Source organism: Podarcis bocagei (genome assembly GCF_964188305.1).
Source record: "Podarcis bocagei genome assembly, chromosome: 13".
NCBI lineage: Eukaryota > Metazoa > Chordata > Lepidosauria > Squamata > Lacertidae > Podarcis > Podarcis bocagei.
In genome coordinates, this window is record NC_138138.1 from 30,553,137 (window position 1) to 30,578,453 (window position 25,317).

Consider the following 25,317-nt stretch of genomic DNA (forward strand, 5'->3'; position numbering starts at 1 on the left):
TTATGGCACAGCAATTTTCAGTTTTTTAAAGTGGGATCATCTTAATAGTTGACCCTGGTTGTGGGTAGGCCCTCAACCTGCCCCCCCCCCCGGTGTGGGTAGAGCCATCACCCTCACGCCAGGGTGGCACCATGATCACCCAGGGCTATTGCCCAATCAATTTGAAGAGCTGATTATGGGGGAATGTATAAAAGCAGCAGTGTGACGTGTGCCAAGCACCTGCTTCGTGCTGCTGAACATCCACCAACCCTCCCTTTAATTTAAGTGTCCTTTGGCCTTGCTTTGGACTTCGGTTGATTGCCCATCCTGGGCCGGGGACCGGGTATGAATTTTTCCATTTGGCGAATTGGCATGGGCCACTTGGTTTTTGCCTACCTCTTAGCAATTGTCACAACTATGTAAGGTTTGGTGGTTAGGCATTGGCTTATGTTGAGTGGAGGAGAGGAGGTCGGCCATCACCTGACGCTCCATGGTTCAAGGGTATTCTGTTAAAGGAATCCAGGGCCTGGATCTTGTCTGAAGTTCACTTGAGGGGCTAGGGCCATGCCAGGCCTCTGGGAACACCAGGGTAGATGCAGGCGGGTTCCCCCGAAGCAGTCTCCCTTTGGGTGGTTTACCCTTATAGACTTTCTGCAAAGGGGGCAGGAGTCAGATATTGTCTTTTGCCAATGCCTAAGCCAATACCGCTCTCATTTCCTGTAATCAATAAAGTTGTGGCCAAAAAAATTCCCCAATGACCTTAAACAAAAATTCTGTGTCTGTGTGAATTTCTTTATGCTAATGGGGGGGGGGGGTTGGCTTGAGGGTCTTGCCACGCAACAAGCTGATCTTCCAAATATGAGTCTTCCATAGAAAAGCAGTGCCATAGGGTATATTTCACAATCTATAATTATTTGGTTCCTCTAGAATTCAAGCTTGCTCCCACCGCAGGCCCTAGAGGAAGCTCGCAAAGATCAAATATTCACCCTCACTTTCACATTAATTCATATATAGCAATAATCCATGCAAGCAAACGCAGTTTTGTGTGTGGAATATTCCCCAATTATAATCCATCGATTGTCTTCAGCCCCCTGTGAGGGGAGGATGTTTCTTTTTCTCCTGCGCCACAGCCTGTGTCATTTTCTCAACCCGTGCTGCATACATATCTGATCTTGTTTTTGCCAGTTCTAATTGGGGCTCTCCACAGAGGACTGCGCGGCCAAGCATCAAATTCTCTAGTTTTACAGTTTCTCCTGCATTCCGTTTAGATAACTGATTCTTTCTTAGTGAAGTTCACCAAATCATGAAGTAGCAAATGTAGAAAAAGAAACAGCCGCTCACCCCACTTAAATTGAAGCACAACGATGAAAGACCCTTTCAGATCAAAGCCTTGGCACCCAGTAACTGATTTATTTAGCAGGTCTTTTTTATCTCCTTCTTTCCAGAACACGCCAGTTTCTTAGTCCAAATTTTAATAATTTTTTTGAAGAAGAGGGATCCACCTGCTCATTGAGATGGCTCTGGAGAGTTTCCAATTTGTGCAGTGCTCTCAGTAGAGAGTGGCAGTTATTGGATGACCCACAGGTGACAAAGGAGAGGGTGACTAATAATCACTCTAATAATAAGTATGTAGTATAGACCTGCAGATTAAAACAGAGTTTGAAGAAGTGAGCATAGTAGATACCCTTTAAAGATTTTGTGGTTTACTGGGAGAGGATCAAATGGAATAAATTCCAGGAGTGTTTGGATTAAGGGGGCTTGTACACTGAATGCATAATCTCTCTTCCAAGCTGTAATATGGAAGAGACTCAACTGACTTTCCCCATTGCTTTGGCCAAAGCTCCTTTAACGTCCTTATTTCTCAGACTATAAATGATAGGGTTTAGCATGGGGGAGACCAGAGCATAGAAAACTGAGGCTCTCTTTTCCTGGTCAGCCACACGGCTGGACTGGGGCTGCAAGTAGGTGAAGCCAATGGTGCTGTAGAACAATGTGACAACAGTGAGGTGGGTAGCACAGGTGGAGAAAGCTCGTTGCCGTCCCCTTGCTGAGTGCATGCTGAGCACCACCCTGGCAATGTGGATGTAAGAGATCACTATAAAAGTGAAAGGGAAAATGAGCACAATGACACTCAGGGCAAAGATGAGGACTTTTACTATATAGGTGTCCATGCAAGCCAGCTGTAACACAGCAGGCTCCTCACAAAAGAAATGGTTGATCTGGTTGGGCCCACAGAAGGGGAAATTTATAGTGACAACTGTCAGTGCTGCAGCATTGAAGAAGCCACCTAACCAACAGGCTCCTGCCATCTGGATACACACTTGCATCCTCATGATGATTGGGTACTGCAGTGGTTGACATATGGCCACGTAGCGGTCATATGCCATGAGAGCCAGGATGAAGCACTCAGTCATCCCACAAGACAGAGTCAGGTTGAGTTGGGCCATGCATCTACTGAAGGTAATGATATTTATCCCAGAGGCCAGGTGGACAAGCATCTGAGGGACAGTAATGATTGTGAAGAGCATGTCTAGAAAAGAGAGGTTACCAATGAAAAAGTACATGGCTGTATGAAGGCGTGAGTCAACCCACACCAAGTAGATGATGAGGCTGTTCCCAAACATGGTAGCCAGAATTACAGCTGAGCAGAGCACCAAGAGGACTTGCTGCAATATGGGGTGAGTGGTGAAGCCAAGAAGAATGAATTCATTCACTGATGTCCAATTCTGTCTCCACATCTTTCTCATCAGATACCATCTGCAATGATAAAAGTAACTGTGATGACAGGAAATGCTATTTTCAATGCAACACACCTAACCAAGTTGATATCACACAACACGTATTTCTTGAGAGCTTTTGGTCTGAGTGGCTGAAGTCTCTGCTTCTTTTTCACTGCCTCTGGTTCCTATATTTCTCAGCTATTTCTCGTGGCTTCTAATGGTCCTGGCTGTCATCTTTGCTCATCACACTACAAGCTCATGTCTATACTTTATCCATCTATGAGTATTGAACAGATTTTTTTTTAATAGATCACAGTTTCAAATGGGAAAGAAGGAGAGAAATGTGCCATGAAACCTATGGCTCAGGACTGCAATACCTCAAGTACTACCAATCCCCACTCCCAAGATTCTGTGATCATAATCAGAGGCCCTTATATTTTTAGACATCTTCCACCTGACACCTAGTTCTGTGCATAGAAAATTGGAAAAACATTCAGGCTATAATGCTATACAACAATTACCTAGGAGTGCATCCCATTGAACCTTCTTGGTAGTAGCACCCTCCCTGTGGAATGCCCTCCCATCAGATGTCAAGGAGATAAGTAACTATACAACTTTTAGAAGACACCTGAAGGCAGTCCTATATAGGAAAGTTTTAAACACTTACTCTTTTATTACTATTTGGATATGCTGAAAGCTGCCCAGAGTGGTTGGGGCAGCCCAGTCATATAGGTGAGGTACTACTACTACTGATAAATTATTTCAAGGTTATCAGTTTTAAAAGTCCTTCACTGAAATCTGTAGTTATACTGCTGTTATTCGGTTTAATTAATCCCCCCCTTTTTTGCCCATTATGAGAACTTAGCCAAATAGATACCTGCTCCTTTTAGACATTGTCTACTTGTACATATGGTGAAAGTAAAAATGTAATTTGACCATGCAGAGCCACCTATGGGATTTACCTACAGTTTTGGTAATATCCATTCCAGCCACTGTCTGTTTCCTAAAATGCTGATCCCCTTTGCAGAATTTAATAGCCACAGTCACATATAAGGCGCCAATAATACCCCATGTCTTTTAAATATCTGGGTACATATATATATATATATATATATATATATATATATATATATATTCACATGAAAATTCTGACAAAGAAAAAGGGAAATGTTGTCCCATTAAAAAGAAACCAAAGATAAAAATAGCACAATACCTTTTGTTGTTTAGTCGTTTAGTCGTGTCCGACTCTTCGTGACCCCATGGACCAGAGCACGCCAGGCACTTCTGTCTTCTACTGCCTCCCGCAGGATCACTCCCCTTCATGGATCACTGCCTTGCCGTGGCGAAGGGGCTTGAATAACTCAGAGAAGCTATGAACTATGCCAAGCAGGGCACCCAATATGAACAGGTCATAGTGGAGAGTTTTGACCAAACGTGATCCACCTGGAGGAGGAACCGGCAAGCCACTCTAGTATCCCTGCCAAGAAAACTCCATGGACAAAGACAATACCTTTAGTAACAGCAACTAAAAGTCACAAAATATCCTGCAAGAAAACTGAATACATGATGGTTAGGAAATTAATATGATCTACTATTTGTCACACAATCTGAAATAAAACCTTTCTGCAGAGAAACATATATGACTTAAAATGAACCTTTAAAGCTGAATAGCACAGACAATATCTTATGTAGTATAATCAAGGGAAAGTAAATTCTTTGTGGAGTTCTCACCTTGTTAATATATATGTTCCTTGGGGATAAGCATCAGGAAAATGAAGTTAAGTTTTCAAAATATAAACTTGGCTGAAGAGGACAAATCTTGAAGGGAGGTAAAAAATACCGTATTTTTTGCCCCATAGGGCGCACAGGCCCATAGGGCGCACCTAGTTTTTTTGGGGGGGTAAATAAAGAAAATAATTTTATTTCCCCCCCCCCCAGGCACGGGGCTGGGGAAGCCCGAGCTTCCCCCGACCCCAGCCCCCAGAGCAGGCTGCTATCTGCAAGCCTAGGGAGTCCGGTGGGAAGTCGCGCCGGTCTCCCCAGGCTTGTGGATATCTGCCCGAAGGCTGGGGCGTGCTGTTCGGCGCGCCCCAGGCTCCGGGATGCAAGCAGCTCTCCGCAAGCCTGCATACATAAAGTGCCTTGGCTTAAATACATGCAGTTTAAGACTGAATACCTTGTTTCTTCTTTTACTTTCTTTTTTAATGGAGTGCCTTATATTATATATATGGCAGGACTTTGATCTCCAAGCAAACTGAAGTCAAGAGACTGCATGTATGGTAGGGATCACTTGCAGGCAAAAGTGAAATGTTCTAGTATATGTTCCCTACAGGATTCATCCGAAGCCAGAACTGAATCAGATTGATTCGTAATGATCTGGGCTTTGACCAAGGTTGGATCTACATTGATCTGTAAATATGTTATGAAAAATAATGTTCTATAATGCTCAATGCATTTTTTCATTGCTGGCTGATCCCTGCTCTACAGCACCCTCTGGTGTCATATTTTAATAACACATTTTTAACATTATTAAGGATTCCTATTAATTATAACAGTATAATGCAGTAGGTTGCAAATAGAGACAAAACAACCGTATGCCATAACTAATAATATGAAACACTCTAGGCCCCCAAAGAAGACGGCACAATATATTTGTGCCCTTCATTCAAAAAAGGAGATAGTCTTTGTCTCAGAGAGAAGGTCCCCAAGCAACTTAGGGACAATAGCTGATGTGAACTCAACTTATGCCAAGGACAGGTTTCGGAGGAAGTAGCACATAGGGCTGTGCAAGATGGGGTCCAACTTGTTATGAAGGTGTTTCCTATCAAAGTCACTAGATAGAAGACAAGAAACAGAACAAAGAGGAGGGCCTGAAGCTGTCCCAGATTGGCAAACCCCAAAAGAATGAACTCATTGAACATAGTCTGGTTAGGTCAGCTCATTAAAAAATTAAACTGCAATCCCGGATAACAGTACACAGAACCGCAATACCAATAACTCCACTTTCCAACTGGAAGCAAAATCCATTCTTTGCTATAACTATGATTGCCTTGGTTGCTTTGACAGATGACATTTGACATTTTTCACGATTCTATTTCATTGATGATTTCACAAGCAAAAGTTAGCAAACATTTTTATTCCATTATTCCAACTTGGAAATGTTCCTTTATCTGTACTTAACAGGCTTCCATTTAGGAGCTGAGTAGTTCAAAACATCTGGAAAACAAAATAGTTCAACAAATTGTATTCCTGTTAGAGTTCAAAGCATGGAGTCCATAATCTAGGGGCAGTAAACCAACAGCCCACAAAGTAATTATTGTTGAATTTCAGTAATGAGTATTTATATGGCTCAGTAATGGACATTGGCTTCACAGCAATACCTGATGAAAGTTACCATTGATGAAACTAAATATAGTTCTCTATTTGTAACTTCTGTCTTTAATTTTTTAAAAAATAAATACTAAAGCATCAGCCTTGGATTTTTAGAGACCAAAATTCATTATGAATAGCTAATTACACAGCTAATTATATATACCCAGGAACAAAAGTCAGAGGAAAAATGTGGCATCAATAGAGGCCATGGAACACCAACAATCATTATCCCCATTGGTGATTCCCATAGGGAAATTCCTAGTCCAGACTACCAATGGGAGCAGACAATTGTTCACTATGAGTTTCCAGTAGCATGAATGAATTCTAAAATCAAACGGAGCTCTGGTGCATTTTAAGTCTTCTGTCCCATAAGAATTAGACACAAGGAATGTATCCCAATTAATATGTTTCCCAGATTGTATTGTATTGTATTGTAGTAATCATATTCTGTGAACAGATCTTTACACCATATCACTGAAATAGAAAATTTGGGGCTGAGTTGATAAATTTTGGGGCTGAGTGGATAAACTTGATCATGGCCTACTTCCTTGAAAAAGGCTTAGAACCTGAAAGTAGCATTGTTTACTTCTGAACATTAATCAACAGTTATCAATGACTGTTTCAGTGACTGTGGAAACCACACATGAAACCGTTTATGTTTGCAAATGTTCTGAATGACAAAAAAACTAAGACTGGAGTACACATGGACTCTGCGGTATTCCAGTATATTGCTAACCATTTACCCCCTGACACAACAAATTCCACCGTGCTTTAGATAATGGCATCAGAGGTGGGTTCAGGGTGGACATGTACCCGTTCGGTTGCATACCCTCCCCACCACACACTTTATCTTGAAGAGCTGTCAAGAGGGCAGTTCTGGATTTGAACTGTCAAGCATAAAAATTATGATGAACCATAACAAGAGAGAGCTTGAAGTTGCCAATCAGAAGCACCTGGATAGCAGACTGAGCAGGCACACACATCACCTAGTGTCCTCCCCAATATGATGAGATGTCATGTTTCTATTTACGTGTTAGTGACATTGCATTATTTTGCATCTATACATATTAATAACCATATGCAAATTTTATGCAAAGTTTGCTATTTTTCTCCCCCATGAGAAATTATTATTATTGACAGTCCAAAAGTGTCAGCCTCAAATTGTGACCACTTCAATTCTGCTCAAAACAATTTGTTCAAAGGTGCTTGCATCATCAAACACATTGCTTCAAATTCTGCCCCTTCCCCCAACAGGCATCCCTTTTCTGATCTCTAATAGTGTGAATGAAGAAATGAGGTAATGTAGATTTGGAACTAGTAGAAACCTGTCCTAGTTCTGTTTATTCTACTAGGAAACAAATGTATCCCCAAATGATACATTTACCTTTGGGGACTAAGGTGATACAGCATTCTGCTCCTTTAAAAATATATAGCACATTTCTAATTAAATAAGAAGGTGAGGGCAGCCTCCATATCTTTAATTCCCGCTAAGAAATGCAAAGTATAACTACCATAATAAATAATTTCCGAAGCTTATATGTCAGTAAGGGATTAATTATCCTATTCACTAGTAGTTTAACAGAACTATGGAAATTCAAAAGTATGAACAAGATTTAGAACTCTAAAGATAATGTAAATCAAGGCCTGCAAGGACTTTTTAATAGTGTTGTCTTTATATTCTCAAGTGAAGAATGGCTTGGGAATTATGCTCTAAATAATCACAGTGACTGAGGTGACCAAGCAGCGCCTGCTTTGCTAACACAGAACTTTCTTTCACATTTAAGAGGTAGGTGAGAATTGCTTGATTGTGAAGGGTATCGTACACCCTTACTGTATTATCGGGTGCTGAATTAAGAATGAAACAGGGGTACCAACTTGAAGAAGATACTGTGGGGGCCGAGGTAAGCCCTGCCCCACATACTTGATCACATGACACAGAGCACACACACCATTTGAATGGGAATGCCTATCAGCTTTGTGGGGGCCTGGCAACCTCAAATATTTTATTGTGGGGGCAGAAGCCCCCATAGCCCCTAGGAGTTGACTCAAATGGTATGAAACAAGAAGTACATGTGCACAGATAATTTAGATTCCCTTATTGCATATTTTCAGGTTTTAGTAGAATGGGGTTGGCTCTCTCTTTTTTTCTCACTTGGAACTGTATTGTCTTCACTTACAAATGAGTAGCATCCCTGTTTCCACTGGATGCACAGTGTGTAGGTCCCCTTCAGCACAATTGGTCTTATCTCTGAGTAAACATGGATCGGATTGTAATGTTAATAGAGTTATCAAAGGGATGAGGAACCTGTGGCTCATAACGTATTGTACTTTGACACATATCGGCCTTGACCAATGGCCATGCTGCCTTGTGCTGAGGGCAGTTGAAATCACATCTGAAGGGGTGCCTGTTCCTCATCTGCAAATGATCTCATAGCAATGTGCAGTAGCTGATTTGTGATTAGGTGTGCTGATGAATATTAACACTGAAAGAGTAGTTAGGGTGACCAGATGCAAAATAAGACAGCAATACTGAGCCTCTAATAGCAAGTAGACCTTATTTTAATCTAGCAACAATTTTGCATGGCTATGAAAGATACAGGAACACTACCCTACTTTGCAATAAGTTAAACTATTAATTTAAGCAATATTTTAGTTGGTCCTAGAGAGGATGATGACGGAAGCCTCTGTGTCTCATCTCTCACTGAAATGAGTGCTGCTAGATCCAGGCTAATGAAGAGGCAGATAGATGTGCAGTATCACCACTTCCTTGGCTGCAACCACATAAAATATGGCCATGACTTGGGACATGTACTTTGCAAACTGTCTTTTTAGAGGAGGGTATATATCTTTTCAGTCCTTTCAGTTAAGACATTTTATTGTACAAAAGTAAATACATTTAAGGATTGATGGAAATTGATTTGTTTTTTTAACTATTTGCCTAAAATAAAAATCAACTTAAAGGTATTTATCTTCTTTTTTTAAAAATAGAAATGTTCAATGAAATTCAGTCTTGACAAAAATGAAAAGCTAAAAGAAGCGGTATAACAAATGACATGGAGAATATTAAGCATTTTTGGAAAAGCTAGCTCCCTGCAACTGCTATATAAATGTTAGGCTTTAGAATAAACTTTGAATTGTAACTTTAAATTATGACAAGCAAATGTAAAACACTAAGGCAACATGATGTAAATTAAAGCATAAGGATGAAGTTTGAAGTTTGTATTTTGAATATGTGAAAAAAGAATTGATTGATTGAAGTGGGACGTTAAAAAGTTATTATCTGGTCACCTCCACATTATCCTAATCCACCCCAGCCAAACAGATCACGGGATTGGGGTTGCACTGTAAATCAATTTAATAGAGCCAGTGCAAAATGTATTAAATAGCTATTAATCTCTTTGTTTGTTGCTTTACCTTCAGTATATAATCCAATCCAATAATCTTGAAGAAATGAAGTGGAAAAACCAAACAAGTGTGATGGAATTTATCCTCGTTGGTTTTTCAACCATGCCAAATATAGAGCTGTTTTTGTTTCCCCTAGTCTTGATGATGTACATTGTGACAGTGACTGGGAACGTCCTCATCATTGTGGTTGTCATGATAGATCCAGCTCTTCAATCTCCAATGTACTTCTTCCTGAGGAACTTGTCCTTCATTGAGATCTGCTTCACTTTAGACACAATCCCTAAAATGCTAGTCAACCTTCTGCTGAAGCATAAAAGTATTTCTTACATCGGCTGTGCCATTCAAATGTCTGGCTTCTTCTATTTTGGATGTGCTGAGTGTTTCATTTTAGCTGCCATGTCCTATGACCGCTATGTTGCTATCTGTAACCCCTTGCACTATGCCACTGTCATGAACAAAAATTTCTGCCACAAGTTGGTGGGTGGGGTGTGGGTCATTGGCATTCCCGTATCACTATTGCAGGCAGCTTGGATCTTTAGTCTCCCCTTTTGTGGACCCAAAGAGGTCAATCACTTTTTCTGTGATGCGCCACCAGTACTGAAGTTAGTTTGTGCTGATACTTACTTATTTGAAATGCAAGCCCTTGCCTCTACGCTCTTGTTCCTCATGTTTCCTTTTGTACTTATCCTGATCTCCTACATACGCATCATTACCACCATCCTCAGAATATCTTCAGCAGAGGGCAGGCACAAAGCCTTCTCTACTTGCTCGTCTCATCTCATTGTGGTGACATTGTTCTATGGAAGTGGGAGCATTGTCTATCTGAGACCCAACTCCAACTATTCCCCAGAAGTCAAAAAAATGCTGTCTCTATTTTATGCAGTCCTCACACCCATGCTAAACCCCATTATCTACACTCTGAGGAACCATGAAGTGAAGGTAGCCATGAAGAGAATTCTTGGTCAGAAAATCTTCTCATAGACTACAAAGATGTGTTACGGACAACATGGAGATTTCCTAATGTCAGTTGAGGAACAGATATTGATATAGTCCTGGCTGTTATTAAAAAGAAATATCCAGGCAGTTCCTTTAGACAACAGACAGAAACAGTTTTGGAAATCGTCAGTTGCAGCTCATACTGTATAGCACCATAGAAACTGTTTTTGACATAACTGTCACAAAGGGCTACCATATGTCCTTTTCCCCCAGGACATGTCCTCTTTTTCATGGGTAGAATCGTCATAGCGATCCATAGTTAAAAGTAGAAGTCAGCAAATGTGTCTTCCTTTTTGCTCTTCAAAATATGGCAACCCTACCAGGGTGAAGTAACCTGTAACCTACATTACCACACTTGTCATTACTCTTTAGCTTAAAAAACACAGAGGACAGCTAACAGTGCTCTTCCAGATGACTCTTTACCTAGTGCACCATTAAATATCAGCTCTCTGCTAGGCTTCTGTTTCGTTCTTTCTTTAATGCTGCAACTGGTGGCAACTGGTCTGGAGCCACAGTGGCAGAGCGCCAGAGGTAAGGCAGCAGCTGGCAGCAAGGGGACGAAGACTGGGCAGCAGTGGGCAGCATGTCACAATGGCGGTGAAGGGTGGTGGTGATGGGAGGGTGCCAGGCACCCAGAACAACATTTTGTGGGTGCCCAGCCCCCTAGCGCCCTCTGGAATTGGCACAAGTGCCAGGCTCTAAGGGAGCCTGTTGCAGGGGCACCTGGTCATGCCCCCTCAAAAAATGTGCCTGGGGTCACAGCCCCCCCACTATGCCACTGATTCATGGGGAGGTCCCACTCAGCATTACCTGCCACCCCCTGCCACCCTTTTCCTGAGCTGCCAGAGTCTCCTAGCAAGCAGGGAATGCCCTGCCCTGCCCTGGCTGCCCATCTCCAAGGTGACTAGCAGAAGTATGGAAGCTGAGCAGGGTGTGTTAGCCTGGCAGGGATCCATCACTGATAGTCCATAAAGTACTTCATGGTTATGGAAGCATTTCACAACCTAAAGAGCCACTGGCAGCAGGGCATGCCTTCTCCTCCTTCCTGCTAGCTTCCTTTGGGGAACATATAATGCTGTATATGAGACTTCATTTTTCTCCTGTCATGTTCCCCACACGATTCTCCACCACCCATGAGCAACTACTTTATGGACAGCCCCTCTAGGTGAGGAAGGCTCCTCCCTGCCCTGAAGGATCCACATTGCTCTCATGTAAGTCATGTGACTTGCATGGGGAGTGCAGCCCCAAAAGACGTGCATCCCAATTTCCCTCTGCAGGATGTTAGAGGGCATGTCATAGGACAGTGGTGGCGGACCTATGGCACATTCTGAGTGCCCTCTCTGTAGGCACATGCGCTGTCATCCCAGCAGGGCCGTAATTGTCAGGAGTTTAGCTTACACTCGAGTAGGACTCTGGCAGAGACACATGCCCAACTGGCATGTTCCCTCCCTCCTGGTTGATCGTTCGGGAGCTTCATAAGCTTTCTTCAGCCTGAACATCACAGCAACCGATGCCAACCGACACCAGCACACTTAGAGATACGCAGAGTTTGCGCACTTTGTGTGACAGACCTCAGCAACTCAATAAATTGGGCTAATCTACTTTATTTACTTATAAACACACACGGAGCACTGCAACATGGCTTCCCCTCTCTGTAGCATCAGACAGCAAAGAGAAAAAGAAGAAAGGACAATAGTCCCACTTCACAGAACACAGTAAGACAAACATCGTGTCTCCATCACTTCCCACTCTGTGGAGTCAAAACATACACCGTCATGTGATAGACATTAATCCCATGCAGACCTCACTGACTGCAGTCATGGAGCAGGAATTTTAACAGTAACTTCCGTGCCGGTCATGGGGGAGGAGGAGGGGAGGGCTCGCACGTGCCGTCCAAAGCCTGAGGTACCAGGGCCTGGCGAGCGAGCGAGGGGCTGAGGAAGCGTTGACTTTTGATGCTCCAGGGCCTCCCGCCAGTCTGTTTTTCCTACTTGGGAGTAAGCCATCTTGAGTTCAGCAGGGCTTAACACCCAGGTCACTAAGCATATAAAGATGACAACCTAAGAAGGGGTTGTTGTGTTTACATGTTCTCTGGGCTTTCCTGCAGAAGCCAACAGAGAAATTCATTCTGTGGAGGCTGTGATCAAATGACAGCTGAAGAAATGGCAAACAACAACAACAACAACAACAACATATTATTATTATTATTATTATTATTATTATTATTATTATTATTATTATTATTATTATTATTATTTATACCCTGCCCACCTGGCTGGGTTTATTTCTTTATTTATATTTATTTGTATGTGCACACACAGACAATCATTATTATATCATATTAAGAACTGGGAGAGGGTGGCTTTTAGTACAGCCCTCCAGTGTACACTAGTGTCAAAAATTGTGGAAGCTTCTGGAAAAAACGTATTTCCATGGTTTGATGGCTCATAACACCACTTTGTAATACCAGTGCTTTATTTTCTGTAGGGACGCAGGGGGACATATACCCCTAAACATTTTGTAAATTTAACGGGAGAATAAATTCACTGTATTTATTCTTCCTGATTTGAACTGTATTTATTTTCCCCCGGTGGTGATTTCCTTGAGTCAAAATGAGACTTTTTTTAGAAGGGAAAAAAAAGCACTGAGTTATACCATAAAATTATATATCAATGGAAAGATAATTTAATGAAGAATGTAATGCAATAACTTTTATGAAGGATTATTTATTACAACAGCAGTTACAAAGAAGAAAAGTGAAAAACAGAAAAAAATGGGATATACTGGTTAAATAGCCATGTTGGCACTTTGCGATAAATGAGTTTTGGGTTGCAGTTTGGGCACTCAGTCTCTAAAAGGTTTGCCATCACTGTAGTAGTGGGTCTCCTAACAACTCTCAAAACTCTTAATAAGCTACATCTCAAATGATTATTTGGGGTAAATCAGGATTGTTTTAAATTTATACTGCATACTTACTAGTAATTGAATATGATTTATGTTAGTCTGATACAACTCCATGCTTAAAGCTATTTTCATTGTATTGTGGTTATTTTTATTACATCTTTTTACAATTTCAAGGATTTTTTTTGTATCTCCACCCCCTCTCATATATCCCCCTTTTTTGTAAGGGAAAATAGAACAGAAGGGGCAGGTTTCCATGATGTACACTGTACCTAGTTGTGATTCAATTAAGTATTTGCTGTTTGGGTCTGTGCTTTGAATGGCTAAGACTAAGTTATGCATGAACAACAACAACAAAATCCAATACTCTCCAGTGTGGTGTAGTGGTTAAGAGCGGTAGACTCGTAATCTGGGGAACTGGGTTCGCGTCTCCGCTCCTCCACGTGCAGCTGCTGGGTGACTTTGGGCTAGTCACACTTCTCTGAAGTCTCTCAGCTCTACTCACCTCATAGAGTGTTTGGTGTGGGGGAGGAAGGGAAAGGAGAATGTTAGCTGCTTTGAGACTCCTTCAGGTCGTGATAAAGCAGGATATCAAATCCAAACTCTCTTTTCTTCTGTTCTTTGAATGGGTTACAATTGAGCTAGCTGCCTATATAACAAAATCCAATTTCAGCATGCTGTTTACTAAGAGCAGGAACTGTCTTTTGTGCTTCTTTTAGACACCACTTTATAGATTCTGCTCATGCTCAATCTGTGGAAATTATATAGTACCGGCAATCTAAAGTATACAAATTTATCTTTATTGCTTCCAAATATTATGATGAATGAATGATCATCTGTGAAAAAATAATTCTCTGTTCCTGGTCCTGGTCACCATCCTCTTAATGGCACCATTTACCTCCTTATTCCTTAGGGCGTAGATAATAGGGTTCAGCATGGGCGTGATGGCGGTGTACACTAAAGCCAAGTATTTGTCACTATCCTGAGCATTAAGCGATTTGGGCCTTAGATAAATCAAGCTGCCACTCCCATAGTACAGGGTCACCACCAAGACATGAGAAGAGCAGGTGGAAAAAGCTTTCTGACGCCCTTCCGAGGATGTCATCTTCAGGATGTTGGAAATAATCAGAGAGTAGGACACAATGATAAGGGAAAAGGGGGTGAAAATAACTAGGATGGCAGCTGTAAAGAGCTGCATTTCATACAAAGAAGTGTCAATGCATGAAAGCTTGAGGAGTGGTGGGATATCACAGAAAAAATAATTAATTTTGTTTGATCCACAGAATGGCAGAGTGAAAACCCAAGCTGTCTGAAGCAGAGACACCAAGTTGCCCATGAACCATGAGAGGACAGTCAGTGAAAGGCAAACTTTCTGGTTCATGATGATCATGTATCTCAGTGGTTTGCATATGGCCACGTAACGGTCATAGGCCATAACAGCCAGGAGGAAGCATTCTGATGACGCTAAGAAAAGCAAGAAGAACATTTGTGTGGCACATCCAGTGTAGGAAATTCTCTTATTCTCTGATAGTAAATTAACCAGCATTAGGGGGAGGGTCACCGAAGAGCAGCAAATGTCCAGGAAAGACAAGACCTTCAGAAAGAAATACATTGGTGTGTGAAGTGATGGATCTGCTATGACCATGATGAAAATGAGCATGTTCCCCAACACTATTATTATGTAAACCAATAGAAAGACAATGAACAAAAACAGCTGCAGGTCAGGATGATTCATTAAACCCAAGAGGACAAATCCATTCTCTCTTGTAGCATTCACTGCTCCTGTTTGACTCTTCTGGAAGAAGAAAAGAATGCAAAATGTGTTAAAGGAAGCTTAAAATAACATATGTAAGGGCAAAGGTAAGACTCTGGGGTTGCAGCGCTCATCTTGCTCTATAGGCCGAAGGAGCCGGCGTTTGTCTGCAGACGGTTTCTGAGTTATATAGCCAGCATGACTAAGCTGCTTCTGTCAAACCAGAGCAGCGCACAGAAACGCCGTTTACCTTCCCACCAGAACAGTACCTATTTATCTACTTGCACATGACGTGCTTTTGAACTGCTAAGTGGGCAGGAGCTGGGACCAAGCAACGGGAGCTCATCCTGTTGCAGGGATTTGAACTGCCGACCTTCCGACCGGCAAGCCCTAGGCTCTGTGGTTTAGACCACAGTGCCACCTGCATCCCTTAAAATAACATAGGAAGAAATAATTCCAATCACTGAAGCAGTAATAAAGTATTTGCATATTTACTGCTGACAGTAAAAGCAGCAAGAAAGCACTGTGAGATTGCATTTTGTTTAGTTAGTATTGTATGTAGTCATCAGACTGTTAGAAAGCAAAAGTTTCACATTCTTAGTCAACATGATGCCTTCATGATATTTCAGACAAAATTCCTATTAGCCCCAGCCAGCATTGACATGCTTAGAGATTATAAGATTTGCTGTCCAACAGCATGTGGAAATGACAAGGTTTGGGAAGGCTGCTCTGGAGAACACAGGACAGAAACCATTTAGAGATGGCTTCTGCGAAAGAGATGACAGAAAACCACTGGATCTTTGAGAAGCCACATGTTAAAAATTGTTTCTCTTAATAGCCACATCCAAAGATTTCATGGAACATTTGTCATGGAACATTTGTATTCTTGCAACATCAGGGCTGTTTTAAATAGCTCAACATAGCCTCAATGATCACAGTGCAATATGGAGTGACATATTGCATAGTGGGGCATTCTTTTCATATTAGCACAAAACTGCTGGAAGAAATAGCATTTCTGCTATTGTCATAAATATAACTTCAAGTGATCTAAATTAAGTGAACAAAAAAAAACACAAAAAGAACACACGCAACAACAACCAGACAATACAGCACTGAATTTTGGTGGAAAAGATGAATTGCAGAATGTAATCACTGTTATTTTTAATGTTGCATAATCCGGCTGAATTGATTTTTTTTGTGCCATTGTTTTTCAATGGAAAAGATAAGTGTTCCCTCTGAAAACTGTTCCTAATAAATAAATTTGGGGAAGTAGTTATTTTTTCAATTTATTTTTTTTTAAGCATGAACATGGTCCACCCAAAATTAAAGGCTTTTCAGTCACACTTATTTCAACAAGGGAGGTTTAAAGACCATGGTGATTCTGTCTTTGAAGTTACTGGCATACGGTGGTGCTTAATACATGATTTTTTCCTTATACATTTTATCACTGAGAAGCCAACATGATAGCAATAGTTTAATAAATCTCACTCTTACATAGAAAGCTTATTATGTATGTATTCATGCAGTATTAATTATTGTAGAAACCTTTTAATATTATACACAAATATTTGGGAGTAGGACCCTTTGAACTTAGTGGGACTTACTTCTGAGTAGACAGTAAATAGAACTGCATTGTAGATCAAGTTGAAGTCAAAATACATTGGATCTTTCTATACAGGAAAACAGTCTTGGTTCTTTCTCTTGTTATTTTTTTTGTAGTAAAGAGTCTCACTTACCAGCATAATGAACGCAAATAAACACCAGTGCAGGAAATGCCAGCTGAACTTTCATAGTGAAGCAAAATAAAACCTTGAAAGAGATGGAAATGTGGATGGGTCAGGTATTTCTTCCACACCCAACTGTTCAAATGAAGAAGAAAATAATAATATAAAATAATTTTTCTAAAACAGGAAAATTTCCTTTCATTTCCCAATACATTTCAGATTAAAAAATACTGAAGAGTGAACAATATTTAGTCTCTCTTACTCTCATTACTTTCCGCTCATAGATATCATCTGCTTATAGGATGGGCAGACTGATTTCAGAGGCATGTCTCAGACCTCTGTGTGCCCCTAAGGAGCAGGATTGTGCAGGAACCTAGGGGATTTCTAATAAAGTTTACATCCTGTTCTCTATTACACAAACTTTTGTTTCATTTTCCAGCAATAAAAGTTAATTGAATAAGTTATAAAAGTTGTTCAATGACTTCCTCCCACTTTGAAATACCATTTTCAATCCCATTTGTCTTATTCACATTATGAGATACCGTATTTTTCGCCCTATAGGACACACTTTTTCCCCTCCAAAAATGAAGGGGAAATGTGTGTGCGTCCTATGGGGCAAATGCAGGCTTTCGCTGAAGCCTGGAGAGAGGCGTCGGTGCACACCAACCCCTCTCGCTCTCCAGGCTTCAGGAGAGCCGCAGCGCCAGCCCCACAAGGTCGGGGGACAGTGGAGAGGCAGAACGCCGCCATCCCGCTGTCTCCCGATGTGGTTTGGTGGCTGACAGCAGGGAGACACATGCTTCTCCCCGCCGCCAGCCCCACAATTTCCAGGGACAGCTGGAGGCGCAGCGTGCCTTCCCGCTGTCCCCGGACCTGGTCTGCAGGCAGGTGGCGGGGAGAAGAGCACTTCTCCCCGCTGCCAGCCCCGCAAGCTCCGGGGACAGCGGGGAGGCGCAGCGCGTCCTCCCACTGTCCCCGGACCTGGTCTGCAGGCAGGCGGCGGGGAGAAGAGCGCTTCTCCCCGCTGCCTGCCCCGCAAGCTCCGGGGACAGCGGGGAGGTGCAGCGCGTCCTCCCACTGTCCCCGGACCTGGTGTGCTGGTCCCGGGGGGGAGGAGGTACTAATACCGTAGCCGAAGTTCAGTCCAGAGTCACTAGCAGGGTAGACGATCACTAGATTTTTCATCTCCGCCAAGCTAAGCAGTTGGCCCCTTATCTCTCTCGTCCTGACCTAGCCACTGTGATCCATGCGACGGTCACCTCCAGACTGGATTATTGTAACTCGCTCTACGTGGGGCTGCCCTTGAGACTGACCCAGAAACTCCAGCGGGTGCAGAATGCCACGGCGAGACTCCTTATGGGGTCTTCGCTGCGAGAGCACATTCATCCGGTATTATACCAGCTGCACTGGCTCCCGGTGGAGTACAGGATCAGGTTTAAGGTGCTGGTTTTAACCTTTAAAGCCCTATACGGCCTAGGACCCTCGTACCTACGGGACCGCCTCTCCTGGTATGCCCCACAGAGAAACCTACGGTCTGCAAATAATAACATCCTCAAGGTCCCAGGCCTCAGAGAGGTTAGGCTGGCCTCAACTAGAGCCAGGGCCTTCTCGGCTGCAGCTCCAAACTGGTGGAATGCTCTGTCAAAAGAGACTAGGGCCCTGCGGGACCTGACATCTTTCCGCAGGGCCTGCAAGACAGAGTTGTTCCGCCAGGCCTTTGGTCAGGGCGCAGCCTGACTCCCTCCTCTGGCAACCTGCACATAATTCTGCTTAATTGGTTGCCATCAATTTGATTTAATTAATTTTTATAATGAAATATTTTTAGATTGTGTGATTATTTGATTGATTATTTTATTGTTGTTAGCCGCCCTGAGCCCGGCTTTGGCTGGGGAGGGCGGGATATAAATAAAATTTATTATTATTATTATTATTAGATGAGACGCGAGGTCCGAAACAGGGAGCCGGGCGGGGGAGCAGGAACGCTGGTAGGGCAGCAGCAGGAAGCCAGGCGGGTAACAGGAACACTGGTAGAGCAGAAGCAGGGAGCCAGGCGGGGAACAGGAACACTGGTGGGTCAGCAGCGGGCAGCCGGGCGAGGAACAGGAACACCGGAGAGTCAGGAGCAGGAAGCCGGGCGAGGAACAGGCACACTGGGAGTGCAGATCTAGGTCTGGGTAAAGCAGGTACTCCACAACGACGTTGCTCCCGCAACCTGGGACCGGGCTGCCTGACCTTTATCTTCTTCTAAGGCCGGGGGGAGTCCCGGCCCCCAGGAGCCCCGCCTCTCCTGGCCTTAAGGCGAGCACTCCTCCTGGGAGAGACCAGTTCCCTTCGCCTCTCTGCCCTAAGCCTCTGCAGTTCAGGAGAGGCCGAAGGGTTACTGGGCCCCGGGGGAGGCTCACCTGTAGCCACTGAGTCCTCCAGCACCTCTGGGGCCAGAATGGTCTCACCTGGTGCCTGCCCCTGAGGATCTGGCAGAGGTGCAGGCTCCTCAGCATCTAGGCCTTGCCCCAGTTCAGCCGGCCCTGGAGGCGGGGACTCCTGTGCAGGCTGGGATTCCTCTGGTTCACTCTCAGACTCGGAATCCCAGGCCATCACACCTGGTCTGCAGGCGGGCGGCGGGGAGAAGAGCACTTCTCCCCGCTGCCAGCCCTGCAAGCGCCTGGGGGGAAAATAAATTTTTATTTCTTTATTTCCCCCCAAAAAAACTTGGTTCGTCCTATGGGCCAGTGCGTCCTATGGGGCGAAAAATACAGTAATTTCCTTCTCATTTGTTTCACAATGATCATCTGCTGTAAGAAACTATGGTCAGTAGCCCATTTTGGCTCACCAGTCAGTATCATTCTGGGGAGGCGGAGACTGAATTATGTGACTTCAATTGGATGCCTACAATGAGTCTGCAAATGGGCAACTGTATGTGCATAGGGGTCCCTTCACATGATAAGGAATCCCAATTCCATAAATTTCAGGGTTCCTAATTGCATGAGTAGGGCCCCTCAAGTGTACCTTTGTACGAGCAACAGTCTAAACTCCATGCAAACTTTCAAATGAATACAGATAAATTGCAGTAGACAATGTTTTTGTGATCCTGCTTCTATCCCCTGCCCACCCCTTGACATGCAAATCAATGAACTCAACAAGGTAGAGTATTTTTTGTCATTTCATAGCACAAAAGTATTCTCACAGTCCCTTAGCTCCTATTATAGTGCATTAAGTCCAACTGAGCATAGCTCAGTGCTACTTGCAGAAGATCTAAATCTGTGGTATCAACCATTTAGAAAGCTTGGGCAACGGCAAATCCCCAGGTCCAGATGGACTTACCTCCAAATATTACAAGATACTGAAGGAATATCTGGTTCAGCCACTAATGGAGGTATGCAATCAAATTATGGAAGGGAAGGGGGCACCAGAATCGTGGAAAGAGGCATTCATCACTTTGATACCAAAATTGGAATCTGAAAAGACTCAACTTAAGAACTACCGTCCCATCTCACTCCTAAACGTGGATTACAAAATTTTTGCTGATATTTTAGCGAATAGATTGAAAAAAGTTTTAAACGAAGTAATACATAAAGACCAAGCAGGCTTTCTCCCTGGCAGGCATTTGTCTGACAACACCAGGAACATTGTGGACGTTTTGGAGTTATTACAGACAAATTTGAACACAAAAGCAGTTTTGATCTTTATAGATGCAGAGAAGGCCTTTGATAACATATCTTGGAAATTTATGAAGAAAAATTTGGAAGGGATGGGTGTGGGAAGGGCGTTCCAAAATGGTATTGAAGCAATCTATTCAGAACAAAAAGCTAAACTGATAGTAAACAATGTGGTGACAGAGGAGTTTAAAATTGAAAAAGGGACACGACAGGGATGCCCCCTATCACCCTTGTTATTTATTTCTGTCCTGGAGGTGCTGCTGAACTTGATCAGGAAGGACCAGCAGGTGGAAGGAATACAGGTCGGAGAAAAACAATATAAATTGAAGGCCTTTGCAGACGATTTGGTTTTGACAGTACAGGAGCCAGAAACTAGTACAAAAAGAGCTTTAGAGCTAATCTCTGAATTTGGTCGGGTAGCGGGATTCAAGTTGAACAAACAAAAAACTAAGGTTTTGGCAAAAAATATGACACCTTCAGAAATAGAGGGGTTTCAGAAGGAAACAGAATTAAATGTGGTAACAAAAGTGAAATACCTGGGGGTTAACTTGACCGGGAGAAACTTGAATTTGTTCAAAGACAACTATGAAAAATGTTGGTCTGAAATTAAAAGGGACTTAGAAATTTGGTCAAGATTGAAACTTTCCTTGTTGGGAAGGATCGCAGCAGTGAAAATGAATGTATTGCCAAGAATGTTATTTTTGTTTCAAACCCTCCAGATCGTGGACAGAGTGGAGTGTTTTGGAAAGTGGCAGAAGGACATCACGGAGTTTGTCTGGCAGGGCAAAACCCCCGAATAAAATTTAAGATACTAACAGATGCGAAGGAAAGAGGGGGATTTGCCCTGCCGGACTTAAGATTGTATTATGAAGCTGCATCCTTCTGCTGGATGAAGGATTGGTTTCTGTTAGAAAACACTGATGTCCTAGATCTGGAAGGGCATAGCAATGCTTTCGGGTGGCATGCATACTTGTGGTACGACAAGGTAAAGTCTCATAAACTGTTTAAAAACCATATTGTCAGGAAAGCTCTATTTATTGTCTGGACTAAATACAAGGACTTACTTGAAAATAAGACCCCGAGGTGGCTATCACCGACGGAGGCTAAAGCCATTAAACTACGTAACATGGAGAGTGGCTGGGCAAAATACTGTGAGTTAATAGAAAGAGATGGTGATACTTGGAGGTTGCAGAGCTTTGAAAAATTGAAGGGAAAGGTGCAAGACTGGTTCCATTATGCCCAAATTCTAGAGGTGTTTAAAAAGGATAAAAAAATTGGTTTCCAGGTGGAAAAATCAAAACTAGAGACAGAACTACTTGAACCTAAGACGAAAGTGCTTTCAAGAATGTATAACTTGTTGCTTAAATGGAATACTCAAGATGAGACAGTTAAATCAGCTATGATAAAATGGGCTCAGGACATTGGGTACAACATTATGTTTGAAGACTGGGAAAGGTTATGGACCACCGGTATGAAATTCACGGCATGTAGTGCCTTAAAAGAAAACATTATGAAAATGGTATACAGGTGGTACATGACCCCAGTCAAACTTGCAAAGATATACCATCTGTCTGACAATAAATGTTGGAAATGTAAGGAGGCTGAAGGAACATTCTTTCACCTCTGGTGGACATGCCCGAGGGTGAAGGCTTTTTGGGAAATGATTTATAATGAGTTGAAAAAGGTGTTTAAGTACACCTTTCACAAGAAACCAGAGGCCTTCCTCCTGGGCATTGTGGGCCAGAGAGTGTCAAAGAAAGATAGAACTTTCTTTTTATATGCAACTACAGCAGCAAGAATCCTTATAGCTAAACATTGGAAGGCACAGGAGCTACCCACGCTGGAAGAGTGGCATTCGCAGCTGATGGACTACATGGAACTGGCCGAAATGACCGGCAGAATCCGAGATCTGGGAGAAGAGGCAGTGGAAGAGGATTGGAAAAAAATTAAGGACTATCTACAAAAACATTATAAGCTATATGAATGTTGAGAATTTGCTAAGTTTTTGGGAAAAACATGCTTCAGCATTGAGATTTATAAATGATGGAAATTAAGTTATGATTTTGAAAAGTATAAATTACAGATGATATAACTAAATGAAAGCACAAAAACACATAAAATAAGGTATCAATTTGCTGTTTATTTTTATTGTAAAGAAAGCAGGGGATGGAAGATCTGGGGAAGTCCAGTTGACTACGAAAATAGATCTGGAAAAATGAATTTTCTTTTATAATCTCTTCTTTTTTCTGTAAAATCGCTTTTGTTATGTTGTTGACGATGTTTTCTGACCTTGGAAAAAAAGCAATAAAAATTTATTTAAAAAAAGAAAGAAAGCTTGGGCAACAAGTGATCACATATATCAGTCACCTGCAAAATCCCATCCACTAAAGGTAGGGAGGTAGCTATTTAAAGCTCGTTGAGGTCATCATCAATGCCACCTTTCCTACTGAATTCTCTTGATTTTCCTCAATAATGCCAGAATGTGACTGAGAGAAAAAAAGGACACCAGATATTCAGGCTATCTTTCTTTTCTTCTTCTTTTATTTTAAAACTAGGGAATGCCTGCTCACTCTGGTCACCAACCCCACCTACCCACCAAACCCTTTGACAACCCACATCCCTCCATACCTGGCCAACGCATGCTACATTTACACCTGACTAAATGCCCTTTCCTTTACAAATCATCCACCCCTCCCCTATCCGGTCACACCTCATTACCCGCACAGCTTGCCCCCAAGCCTTCCCTCCCCTCCCCATTCACCACAACTGCTTTTATAAAAGGGTAGGAATTGTTCCCTTTCTGGTCTCTGGGAAGGTCATGGAAGGAGCCGTGCACCTTATAGAGGTATGGTTCTGGGTAGGGGAGGAATTCTTTGATTGTGAAGGGTATCATACACCCTTACTGTATTATCAGGTGCTGAATTAAGTATGAAACAGGGGTACCAACTTGAAGAAGATATTGTGGGGGCGCAGGTAAGCCCTGCCACACATACTTGATCACATGACACACACCATTTGAATGGGAATGCCTATCAGCTTTGTGGGGGCCTGACTTCCTCAAATCTTTTATTGTGGAGGCAGAAGCCCTCATAGACCCTAGGAGTTGGCTCCAATGGTATGAAAGGAGAAGTACAAGTGGACAAATAAGTTAGATTCTCTTATTGCATATCTTAAGGTTTTAGTAGAATGGGGTTGGCTCTCTCTTTTTCTCTCACTTCGGACTGTATTTTTTTTAAAAAAATATTTATTGAATTTTCACAAATTATAAAAATACACACAATACACAATATAAACATACATACACAAAAACAAACAAACATGTATAATTTCAAATCTTTTTTTCCTTGAACCTTATTTCACCGACTTCCCCATACCTCCCCTTTCTGCATTCCAATTTCCAAATTTATTTCAGCAAATCCTCCCCTTAATTTTATCCAATTGTTTCCTTTCCTTTCCTTTCCTTTCCTTTTCTTTTACTTACTCTTTTTCAGATGTAATCCCTTACTTTCTTAACCACAACATTTTAACACTCATTAATTTTACAATATTTCTTAAGATAAATTTTAAATTTCTTCCAATCTTCTTTCGCCGTCTCTTTCCCCTGGTCTCGGATTCTGCCAGTCATTTCAGCCAGTTCCATATAGTCTATCACCTTCATCTGCCATTCTTCCAAAGTGGGTAGATCTTGTGTCTTCCAATACTTTGCGATAAGTATTCTTGCTGCTGTTGTAACATACATAAAAAAGTTCTATCTTTCTTTGACACCAATTGGCCGACAATGCCCAAGAGAAAGGCCTCTGGTTTCTTAGGAAAAGTACATTTAAGTACCTTTTTCATTTCATTATATATCATTTCACAGAAAGCCTTAATCTTCGGGCACGTCCACCAAAGGTGAAAAAAAGTACCTTCAGTTTCTTTACATTTCCAACATTTGTTATCAGGCAAGTGGTAAATTTTTGCAAGCTTGACTGGGATCATGTACCACCTGTAAATCATTTTCATAATATTCTCTCTTAAGGCATTACATGCCGTAAATTTTATGCTGGAGGTCCACAACTGCTCCCAGTCAGCAAACATAATGTCATCACTTCGGACTATATTGTCTTCACTTACAAATGAGTAGCAGCCCTGTTTCCACTGGATGCACAGCGTGTAAGTCCCCCTCAGCACAATTGGTCTTATCTCTGAGTAAACATGGCTCTGATTGTAATGTTAATAGAGTTATCACAGGGATGGGGAGCCTGTGGCTCACCACGTATTGGACTTTGACACATATCAGCCTTGACCAATGGCCATGCTGCCTTGTGCTGAGGGCAGTTGAAATCACATCTGAAGGTCTGCCTGTTCCTCATCTGCAAATGATCTCATAGCAATGTGCAGTAGCTGATTTGTGATTAGGTGTGCTGATGAATATTAACACTGAAAGACTAGTTAGGGTGACCATATGCAAAATAAGACAGCAATAAAAAAGTAAAGGGACCCCTGATCATTAGGTCCAGTCGTGACCGACTCTGGGGTTGCAGGTTTTCTCTCACTTTATTGGCCGAGGGAGCCGATGTTTGTCCGCAGACAGTTTTTCTGGGTCATGTGGCCAGCATGACTAAGCCACTTCTGGTGAACCAGAGCAGCACATGGAAACGCCGTTTCCCTTGCCGCTGGAGTGGTACTTATTTATCTACTTGTACTTTGATGTGTTTTCGAACTGCTAGGTTGGCAGGAGCAGGGACCGAGCCACTAGGGCCCCATGGAGTTGGCACAAGTGCCAGGTTCTGATAAGGGAGCCTGTTGCAGGGGCACCTGGTCATGCCCCC

The 25,317-nt window shown here is 42.5% G+C and overlaps 2 protein-coding genes across 2 annotated transcripts in view; both read left to right on the forward strand.

Moving 5' to 3' along the window:
* Positions 1-25,317, forward strand: part of LOC308571684 (vomeronasal type-2 receptor 26-like) — a gene marked incomplete at both ends in the record, with an annotated part of 363,060 nt that overhangs the window by 70,560 nt on the left and 267,183 nt on the right. The gene's annotated exons all lie outside the window — the stretch shown is intronic.
* Positions 9,522-10,482, forward strand: LOC308570544 (olfactory receptor 10A7-like; the record flags this gene model as incomplete). Its single annotated transcript, XM_081165453.1, has 1 exon — positions 9,522-10,482. One exon carries the CDS (start codon positions 9,522-9,524, stop codon positions 10,455-10,457), a length of 936 nt encoding a protein of 311 aa, XP_081021579.1. The 3' UTR covers positions 10,458-10,482.